Genomic DNA, 11593 nt, shown 5'->3' on the forward strand with positions numbered 1-11593 from the left:
CTTCCGGAGTGTTAGGAGCTATAACAGACTCTGACTCCGACTCAGACTCAAACTCAGATCCTTCAGTACTTTCATTCTTGAACATAGGGCCTTCTCCAGTTGTGATCTTGAGAATGCGGCCTTGGCGATCGGTCCACTTGATGGTTTTCCTCCAGCCTTGGGTGGCTTTCTCCAGGTCAGTATCGGAGATCAAGGCGGTTGGATCAAACTGATTGTCTTTCAGGGCGATGTTAATGATGTCCTCATAGTCGAGGCGTTTGATGTTATCTTCCCCAAAGAGTAGTGTGATAGCTTGTCCGTCGAGGCATGGTGACGGTTTAGACTCAGTTGATGCAGCTTCAATGTTGTCGGGAATAAAGTAGCAGTCCTGGAAGACTTTCACTCCCGGGTATCTAGCCTTTGCCACAGAGTCATATATAGGCTCCGGAAAGCCATGGTAGAGTTCGAACTCTCCCTCGGGAACAATGTATCCGTTGAGAGTCAGGTGGTAGGGACGGAGGATGACTCCGTGCTTCTTGCGTTTTCGGATTAGGAGGTTCATCTCCTGGATGTCTTCATTGGTAGGTTCGTATCCCAGCCCAAAGGGAATGTTTGGGACCTTAGCCTGTTTCAGGGGAGGCAATGGGTCCTTTAGCGGATTGAGCGGCAAACCCGGGAAATAACCCTGGCGCATCATGATACGGTTGATCGTGAGGCTGGCAAACGGGTCACACTCAGAGGTTGTTAGCTCATCGGTTATGGCGTTCACGGCTTGAAAACCCCACATTTCATTGTCGTCCTCCTCAATGGCTTGGGAGGCTACCCCTCTTCTCATGACTGCTTTGATTGGGGAAGCGGGGATCGTGAGCGTTTTCCCGTTGAAGGGGACCCTGATCTTTTTGTGAAGCGTTGATGTGACTGCCTTGACGGCGTGAATCCAGGGACGTCCCAGGAGCATGTTGAAGGATGCATCGATGTCGACCACTTGGAAACTGGTTTGTCTTTCTAGTGGCCCAGTTGCGACGGCTATAGTGATAAGCCCAGCGACCTTGTGACGAGTGCCGTCGTAGGCGCGTACTCCTTGATTCGTTGGGATTAAATCAGATTCCTTGATACCTAGCCTGTGGGCAGTTTTGAGAGAAATGACATTCACGGAGGAACCGTCATCCACAAGGACCATTGGTATGTTCTTCTGGAGGCATTGCACAGTGATGTACAGGGCCAGGTTATGGTTGGCTCCGAACAGGGGGATATGCTCGTCGGAGAAGACGACCGGATTCCTCAGATCAGGGGCGTCTCTTGTCATGTGTGCCAGTATTTCTTCTGGAGAAGAGGTGGAGGGCACGGTTAATTTTCCCAAGGCCTGTAGCAAGGCCTGTCGATGCTCAAAAGACGTTGCGATCAGCTGCCAGATAGAGATCTCGGCTTTTTCTTTCTGGAGCTGTTTCAGGATCGAGTTCTCGGGAGCCTTTGGTTGAGTGTCCACCTCGGGGACAATTTGGTCATTCGTTGTTGGAACGACCGCTGGGTTGCTCGTATTCTGATAGGGACGTCCGGACCGGGTGAGATGTCCGATTTCCTTCGTCCGCTTCTCCTTTTCTGGGACGACATAGACATCCTCAACATCATCCCGCCATATGCCATTAATTTTAGGGTCTCGAGGATACCTCGGAGAGGTATTCCTCGGTGGGTAGTTCTTGTGGGGAATATTTTTGTGAGGGTAGTTATTTTGCGGGTAAACAGTGGGAAGGGGACCTTGACTGGGACATCCGGAGTGTTAGAAGCTATAACAGACTCTGACTCCGACTCAGACTCAAACTCAGATCCTTCAGCACTTTCATTCTTGAACATAGGGCCTTCTCCAGTTGTGATCTTGAGAATGCGGCCTTGGCGATCGGTCCACTTGATGGTTTTCCTCCAGCCTTGGGTGGCTTTCTCCGGGTCAGTATCGGAGATCAAGGCGGTTGGATCAAACTGATTGTCTTTCAGGGCGATGTTATTGTTGTTATTGTTATTATTGTTGTTATTATTGTTATTGTTATTGTTGTTATTGCTATTGTTATGTTTATTGTTATTGTTATTGTTATCGTTATTATTATTATTATTTTTATTATTATTATTTTTATTATTGTTATTCTTATTATTGTTATTGTTATTATTGTTATTGTTATTGTTATTGTTATTGTTATTGTTATTGTTATTGTTATTGTTATTGTTATTGTTGTTGTTGTTCTTGTTCTTGTTATTGTTCTTGTTATTGTTATTGTTGTTGTTGTTGTTGTTGTTGTTGTTGTTGTTGTTGTTGTTGTTGTTGTTGTTGTTGTTGTTGTTGTTGTTGTTGTTGTTGTTGTTGTTGTTGTTGTTGTTGTTGTTGTTGTTGTTGTTGTTGTTGTTGTTGTTGTTTTGTTGTTGTTGTTGTTGTTGTTGTTGTTGTTGTTGTTGTTGTTGTTGTTGTTGTTGTTGTTGTTGTTGTTGTTGTTGTTATTATTATTGTTATTATCATTGTTCTTATTGTTGTTGTTGTTATTATTGTTGTTGTTATTATTGTTGTATTTATTATTGTTATTATCATTGTTATTGTTGTTGTTGTTGCTTTTGTTGTTGTTATTGTTATTGTTATTGTTATTGTTATTGTTGTTATTATTGTTGTTATTGTTGTTATTATTATTGTTGTTGTTATTGTTGTTGTTATTGTTGTTGTTGTTGTTGTTGTTGTTGTTGTTGTTGTTGTTGTTGTTGTTGTTGTTGTTGTTGTTGTTGTTGTTGTTGTTGTTGTTGTTGTTGTTGTTGTTGTTGTTGTTGTTGTTGTTGTTGTTGTTGTTGTTGTTGTTGTTGTTGTTGTTATTATTATTATTATTATTATTTCTTTTTTCTTTTTTTTTTATAAAAGGATGCGCGCAGCTTTCATTAAAAGAGAAATAAAAGTTTACATGAAATTGGTGGGGAGCCGAGAGATAATCTGGGCTCCCACACCCTTAGCAACAGCAAAAAGCTAAGTCTAATAAAAATGTAAGCAGCCACCAGAGCCCCCGCATCCTGAGATACCGAGAATTTCTGGATCCGCTTGAGCAAGGCAACATTATCCGAACCCAGCTCCCCAAGTGAAGAGAAAGAGAGAGGAAGGAAACCATATCCCGATGCCGCGCACAAATCCCCGTACTTAGCACACTTACGCTGAGCAGCATCAGCGACAACCCGGCCAGGCACAAAATCCGTCATTCCAGTCTGAGTCAAAGGAGAAGACCCTGTCAAGTCAACGCACACATCACGCCCTCTGTCCCAAGAATAAAGCAACAAATCCGCAGGACGAAGAGAGCCACCATGCCCATCAACCAAACCGATATCAATCTCCTTTCCCGCAGTAATACCAGATCTATAACAGATGTCGAAAAGAGTGTCCCGGACGAGGTTATGCCGATGTTTAACGCCCACAGTACCAGTACAAGAAACATCGTGGTCCCCAAAAACATCCTCAGCAAAAATCCGAGAGCAAGTAGGACAGGGCCTAGATACCGAGAATAACGGAACACCCAAACGATACCCAAGCACACTACGGTAAGTCCTCCCGTTCATAGTCTGATCCAACCCCGAGATAGGAACCGCACATAACCAATCAGAGGAGTGAGAACCCTGCTGAGATTGCCATAAAGCAAGCTGGCGTGGTGTCAAAGAGAAAACAGACTTTGAGGCAGCAGCAACTGTCGCGAAATAAATATCTGCCAATTTCTTCATAAGTTTGGGGGAAGCAATTTCACTAGGGTTACCTAAGATACCAGAGCCTGTAGTCGCAGTAAACACCCGCGCGACATCATCAAAAGCAGGGCCAACAGCTACAATACCAGAAGGGCTGAGGAGCTTAGCCTGCAAACCAGCAGACTGCAAACGGGACGCAATAAAAGCATAAAGTAGCTTACTTTTATTCATCCAAAATGAGGAAACAAAAGTAACAATCTTACAAAGACAACCAATAAGTTACTCAAGCATTGAGCCGATCTAACATATTCGCATCATCACCTACTCCACCGTTTAAAATACGTACAGTAACACTATATTTGATTTTTCGAACCAGACCAGCTTCCTCAGTTTGGGCATATCCCAAGAAGATTCTTCTATTCCGCTCTTCCCATAGAAGGCTAACAGTAGCCGAAAAATTACAAACCCTCCACTTGTGTTGCCAAATTATTTTGTTCGCAAGATAATTGAGTCGCTTAAGTTCATAAAGAAGACTTCGAGGTCTACGGGACAAACCAAGCCACGAAAAAATAGCACCAAGAATATGAGAAGAGAATGAGCATCTGAAAAAAAGATGGGCATGAGACTCTTCCGCAGCATAGTAAAGCGTGCATCGGTTGGGTAGGGGCAGCCCTCGTAGTTGTAGATTATCCACCGTGGGTAATTTCCTTTGAACCGCTAAAACAGTAATGAGACTATGCTTTGGAGAACAAGTACTGGTCCATATGATCTTGTAGTACGAATATGGACGAAACTTAGGCCTAAAGTAATCATAGGCCCTCTGCATAACAAAGCAACCACGTTTTTCCCAGGAATTAAGTAGACAAACAACAACCTCTTGGTTAGCAACAGTAGCCAAAATCTCATCCCGAATTTTTAACATACTCCTCTAACTCTCAGCACAAGTATTAGGACAGTTAACAGTCCAGATGTTACCTGAAGAAAGAAAGTAGGCATGGAACCAATTGCCCAGCACCGTGCTATTATTATTATTACTATTATTATTATTATTTTTTTTTTTATGAAAGGATGCCCGCAGTTATCATTAATAGAAAAACAAAAGTTTACATGAAGTTGGTGGGGAGCCGAGAAACAAGCTGGGCTCCCACACCCTTAGCAACAGCAAAGCTAAGTCTAGTAAAAATGTAAGCGGCCACCCGAGCCCCCGCATCCTGAGATACCGAGAATTTCTAGATCCGCTTGAGCAAGGCAACAACATCAGAACCCAACTCTCCAAGTGATGAGAAAGAGAAGGGAAGGAAACCATAACACGCAGCCGCACACAAATCCCCGTACTTAGCACACTTACGCTGAGCAGCATCAGCAACAACCCGGCCAGGCACAAAATTCGTCATCCCAATCTGAGTCAAAGGAGAAGACCCGGTCAAGTCAACGCACACATCACGCCCCCTGTCCCAAGAATAAAGCAGCAAATCCGTAGGACGAAGAGAACCCCCATGCCCATCAACCAAACCAATATCAACCTCCTTTCCCGCAGAAATACCAGATCTATAGCAGATGTCGAAAAGAGTGTCACGGACGAGGTTATGCCGATCTATAACGCCCACAGTACCAGTACAAGAAACAACGTGGTCCCCAAAAACATCATCATCAAAAACCCGAGAGCAAGCTGGACAGGGTGATATGTTTATAAGAGGTTCTACCCACCACTCTAGTAACAAGGCCTTGTACTTTTTGGCTTAAGTGAGGACAAATATGGACCCAAAGGTGCACACCCATCTTATTGGGGTTGTTTACGACGGTGGCGGGTCGAGTTGTTACAAATGGTATCAGAGCAACCCTGCGACCGTGTAATAAGGCAATAGTTTCCTAATTAGTATCTTATAATCTCTAAACCTAGACTATAAATACAAAGGTAATCTGAAAAATAATTCATAAAAATAGAAGAAGGAGATTTAAGAGACGGAAGGAGCAATTAAGCGATAAAAGGTAAGACCATCGTAATTTATGTTTATATCGTCTTAATGAATTAATCTATAGTTTATACACCGTATAGACCATCATGAACAGTGTCGTTGACCTTAGTAGTTGCTCTTAACCGTTGTGATTCCAGTAGGACCGTCGTTGACCACCGTGGGTGGTGGAATTAGCGTCTAAAAGGTGGTTGTCGTGAGCCTTTAAGACGGAGATTGTACCTTGTTTCTTTGTTGAATGGTCGTGGGACTTGGGTAGTTGGTTATGTCGGTTATGGGCGGTCCTAGTGGTGGTGTCAAGGTGGTTGCAGGTGGTGGTTGGTACAGTGGATGTCGGGTTATGGTGGTTGTAGCGTGTTTGTGTATAATACGGGTAATGTGTCGTGTGTGGTTGGTCTTGGGGTGTTCTGGGTAGTCGTGGCAGGTGGTGGGACCACCATGGGTCAAGGGCGACCATGGTGGTGGCCACTGGTTGTCGTAAGGTGGTGTAAGATGGTGAGTGTGTGTTGGGTTTGGTTGTGTCAGGTTTTAAGGGTGTTGTTTAGGGCGTAGGTTTGTGGCGGTGCTTGTGGCGGTAAGGTGGGTGGTTGGGGATGGTTGGGTGCATTGTGGTGTAGGCTAGCGGTAGCTGGGTTGGGTGGTGGCGGTGGTGGCTTGTGGTATCGGGTATAGGTGGGTTTGAGGAAGGTAGTGGACACGGATTTATAACCGTGTATATGGGGGGTATTGTTGGGTAATTGTGACGGGTTTTGTTTGGGGAGGTTGGGTAACTCGGGTTCGTAAGTGAATCGGGTTTTGCATATTGTAATTCTCTAATAGTAATAATAATAAATAATTAAATTGAATAACAAATAATAATTAGAATGTAATAATTAATAATTGGATGAATTATTAATATGTTAGGTAACGGATTGTGAAGAATTTATAATCGGGTTTTTCTGCTTTATTATTTGGATCGCTTTGAGTTATATAATTGGATTTGCTTGCCAGGTAGGGATAAATCATAATCAACTCTCGTTTGTTATTGTACGATATGGTGGATGATATACATTGAAGTGAATTGTTTACATATTGATATTGTTGGAAGGGAGAAATTATATTATATTGTGTTGTTATTAATATCATTGTGGATGCGTAAGTATGATAAGGCGAGTTTGATTATTGTTGTTGATTATTAATGTGGAAATTGTGATAAGAGATATTGCAGTCAGATGTACGTTGTTGAGGGAGTTTGTACTCTGCGGTGAATAGTAATATGTACGTTGTGAGGGAGGGGTATTATGTAATACCCATAACTTAATAATTATTTATGAGAATAATTTATGTAATTTAAATAATTAATTAATGGCATTTATAATAATAATTACAAATAAGACGTTTATTAAATAATAAAGTAAGCAAGTCGGGAATTGGATTTAAAGCCAGATAAGCCTTGGGCCGTGTGATATGGATGAATGGGCTTATTATATTAGGCCTAGTATGAGTATTGGTCGGGATTTAAAGTGGGATTTAATAATAATATAATAAGTGTAATAATAATATTGTAATTCCTAATAATAATCGGAAGAAGGCAATAATTTCCTAATTGGCCTCATATACACTCTAAATCTAAACTATAAATACCATGATATCTGGAAAATAATTCACAAAGAAAGAAGAAGAAGATTTAAGAGACGGAAGGAGCAATTAGCGATAAAAGGTAAAGATCGTCGTAATTTATGTTTATATCGTCTTAATATATTAAGTTAACGTTTATACACCGTATGGACCACCGTGAACAGTGTCTAAGACCTTAGTAGTTTCCCTTGACCGTCGTGACTCTAGTAAGACCAACCTTGACCACTGTTGACCACCTTGGGTGGCGGATTGGGCGTCTAAAAGGGGGATGTCGTGAGCTGCTAAGACGGGGTTTTTACCTTGCGTGGTTGTCGTATGAACATGGGACTTAGGTGGTTGGTGTTGTCGGAGGTAGTCGGTCCTAGTGGTGGTGTTAGGGTTGTCATAGGTGGTGGTTGGTGCGGGTGTTGCCGGAGTTTCGCAAAACCAGAGGAGGGTATGGTTGTTGTTGCTGTCGGTGTTAGGTTGTGGTCGTGATAGGTCGTGGCTAGTGGTGGGACCACCGTGGGTCAAGGGAGACCATAGTGGTGTCAACTGGTGGCCGTGGGGTGGTGTAAGGCGGTGAGTTGCTCGTGTTGTGTTTGTTTGTGTCGGGTTAAGGAGGGAGGTTAGGGCGTGAGTTTGTGGCTTGTATGTCGGGGTTGTTGATGGCTTGGCAGGTCCAGGGACACTGTGGGATGGGTGGCCAACCATGGTGAGAGTGATGGTGGAGAGTCGTGGTGAGGCTAGTGTTGGAGGAGTTAGTTGTCGGGTTTTCGTATAAGTGTTAGTGTTGTTGGTGTAGTTGCTAGGGCTCGTATTTTGGGCCGGGTGTGGTGATTTTACGGGTGTTGGTCAGGTAGGGTGGCGTTGGTCAGTCGTGGTGGAGTTGGTGGTCACGGTGGGCCTGAGGTGGTGGTGTTGCCGTAGGTTGTTTGGGGTGTTTGTGTGGGTGTTTATGATGGGTTTTACACGGGTTAAAGGGGGGAATTGTTTATGGGTTACATGGATATTGTGAGTTGATGAGTTGACCTGTTTAAATTTTAAAGACGGGTTTTTACGTAATGATAATTCATACGGGAAATAATTAATATAAATAAAATATAATTGAATAATTAATATAATAAATTGAATAACAAATAAATAATTGAATTAAAATATTTTGTTAGGTGACGATTTGTGAAGGAATTATAATCGGGTTCGGATTACTTTAATTATTTGGATCGCTTGAGCTGCTTATTTGGAATTGCTTGCCAGGTAGGAATAAATCCTACTCAACTCTTTTTGTTAATGTTTGGTATAATGGATGATTTATATTAGATTTGAATTGATCATATGTGAATTTTTCATACGTTGATATTATTATAATTGTTGGAAGGGAGAATTATATTGAATTGTGTTGGTTGATATTATCGTATTTGTTGGAAGGGAGAATTATATTGCATTGTGTTGGTTGATGTTAATAATTGTGATGAGGTGAATTAATTGTTATCGTTGATTGTGAATGTGGAAATTGTGATAAGCTGTGCTACAGTCAGATGTACGTTGTTGAGGAAGTTTGTACTATGGGGTGATGGTAATATGTACGTTGTGAGAGAGGGGTACTATTACATAGTGATGGTACGTTGTTAAGGGAGGGGTACCAAAGTAATGTGAGCACGTTGTTTAGGGAGGTGTGCTAAGGCATGAGAAGGAGCACGTTGTTAAGGGAGTAGTGCAATGTGAATTGAATTGGATTGCCTATCGTATGTTTTTTGTTAGTATTTATTCCTACTCAACCTCGTGGTTGACTGTGTATTCGCGAACACCTGTGATAAACCATAATGGGGAGTAGATTTGACTGGTACTAAAGATTAGTTGACTTGGGAGCTATGGGATGCATGAGGACTTGGCCAGTCTACCTAGAAGTCTAGACCACATATATTGTTTAATCACTTTGTTTATTTCCGCTGCGAGTTGTATCTTATTTTATATTAAGTTTTAGTTAGTTAATTTGTAACAAACATGTAATCGCTAAAGTTTTATTTAAATTACTTTGGTGAATTGGACTTTGTTATTCACTATCTCAGGAAACCGAGATAGTAACGCTCTCATTTACTTGGGATGTCTAGCTAAAGGCTCCTGAATAAATGGGGGTGTTACATATTATTACAAAATGGCGGTACGTTGTTAAGGGAGGGCTACCATGGTGATATGAGCACGCTGTTAAGGGAGGTGTTCTATGTCGAGAAAAGGAGCACATTGTTAACGGAGTAGTGCCATGTGTATGGAATTGGATTTTCTATCGTATGTTCTTGTTGTTAGTATTTATTGCTACTCAACCTCGTGGTTGACAGTGTATTCGTGAACACCTGTGATGAACCGTAAGTGGGGAGCAGATTTGACAGGTACTTAAGATTAGCTGACTTGGGAGCTTATGGGATGCGCGAGGACTCGGCCAGTCTATCTAGAAGTCAAGACCATATAGATTATTTAATCACTTTATTTATTTCCGCTGCGAGTTGTAATTAATTTTATATTGAGTTTTTAGTTTGGTTAAGTTGTAATAAACATGTAATCGCTAAATTTGATTTAAACTACTTTGGTTTGTTGTACTTTGTTATTCACTACCTCGGGAAACCGAGATGGTAACGCTCTCATTTATTTGGGATGTCTAGCTAAAGGCTTATGAATAAATGGGGGTGTTACAATTATTATTATTATTATTATTAATTTTTTTTTTTTTTTTTTTTTGGAAGAAGGTCAGAATTCTCATTAAAAATGGGAATAAAGTTTCTTACAAGGCAGAACCAACTAAATGACTAACAACGAAATTACACAAGCTACTCAACCTAGAAGCAGTTGGAGTAATTGGGAGTTAAATATACCATTACTCCAAGCATACATACGAACACAAACAACGTATTTAATCCTTTTGACTAAAGTACTCACATCCCTACTCGCACCGTCAAATACTCTTAAATTACGCTCTTGCCATAAGAAGTAAATGGCAGCAGAAAAAGAACACCGTGCAAGCTTGGATCTCCAGGATCGATTCCTACTAAGTGCAAGTTTATAGAGTTCATGCTTTAAGCTCAAAACCTGCCTAGTGGTCCCTTGCCAAATCAAAACCTGCTGCATCAAATCTTTGGAATAAGAACAACCAAAAAACAAATGAGCACGGGTTTCAGCAGCCCGAAGACAAAGCACACACCTGTTAGCAATGAGAACCCCTCTCTTACAAACATTGTCGACAGTAGCAAGGGCATTATGGGCAGCTAGAGTCGTAACAAAAGCATGTTTGGGGAGAACAATGCCATCCAGAATGGGTGCCATCCATCTAAGATCATGATGAGTCCCATGGAAAATAGAGTACACCTCCTGCAATGGTAACTTGCCCCGAGCAGCCCAAGCCTGAAATAGGCGTTTAGCCTCTGCTTCAGAACCTACCTTAGAGATAAATTCATCACGAATGGCCAGGACCTGCTGCCAGATTGGAGAAGAGCATGCAGTGGCAGCAAGTTCCCAACCAGAAGACTGCTTAAAGATGTACTCCCTGGACCATTGAAGCCAGAGGGACGTACAAGAGTGAGTATAAGACCAAAACAGTTCAGCAGGAGCGTTTTATTCCATCCAAGCACTTCTCTAATATCAAACCCACCTTGTATCCTATTCCTGCAAACCTTAGACCAACTAAAGAACACAAGTCTGCGTTTGCCATCAGACCCCCATAAGAATTTCCTACAAACTTTTTCAATTTCAGAAATAACCCCCTTTGGTAGAAGTAAGCACGCACACCAAAAAGATTCAAGGCCAAAAATAGCAGAATTTAGTAGCTGCACCTTGCCAGCATAGGTGAGATGGAGACTAGCCCAATGACCAAGCTTACTCCTGATTTTTGACATTAGAGGTTGGAAAAGATCTTTAGTAAGTCTGGAGGAATGCCCAAATATCTGAATGGAAATTTGCCTTCAACGTATCCAGTTGCCTGAAGAATGTTGCTTTTGACAGTACTCCTTACCCCAGCAAAATAGATGTTAGTCTTGCTAGGGTTAGGAGTGAGGCCAGAATAGCGCGAGAAAGTATCCAAACTATGCTTGACAGCCAAAACTGAGGGGAGGTCTCCTCTTAAAAACACCAATAAGTCGTCAGCAAAAATCAAGTGAGACAGTTCCAACTTTACACACTTAGGATGATGACTGAATTGAGGGACATGCTTCATTTGCTTTAAAAATCTAGTAAGTACCTCCATACAAAGAACAAAGAGCAAGGGGGAGAGAGGGTCCCCTTGCCTAAGCCCTCTTATTCCTTCAAAAAAACCTTCAGTACTACCATTTATTTTGAGGGAAAATCTAGAGCTAGTAACAAGAGTG

General features: G+C 41.8%; 1 protein-coding gene across 1 annotated transcript; it reads right to left on the minus strand.

The window, feature by feature from the left end:
• Window positions 1-10067: 10067 nt before the first annotated feature.
• On the minus strand, window positions 10068-11125 carry LOC141641209 (uncharacterized). Its single transcript, XM_074449880.1, has 2 exons — window positions 11019-11125; window positions 10068-10776 (listed from the first exon to the last, which is right to left on the minus strand). The coding sequence occupies exons 1-2, from the start codon at window positions 11123-11125 to the stop codon at window positions 10068-10070; spliced, it is 816 nt and encodes a 271-aa protein (XP_074305981.1).
• Window positions 11126-11593: the final 468 nt, after the last annotated feature.

Source organism: Silene latifolia, chromosome 2 (genome assembly GCF_048544455.1).
Source record: "Silene latifolia isolate original U9 population chromosome 2, ASM4854445v1, whole genome shotgun sequence".
Taxonomy (NCBI): domain Eukaryota; kingdom Viridiplantae; phylum Streptophyta; class Magnoliopsida; order Caryophyllales; family Caryophyllaceae; genus Silene; species Silene latifolia.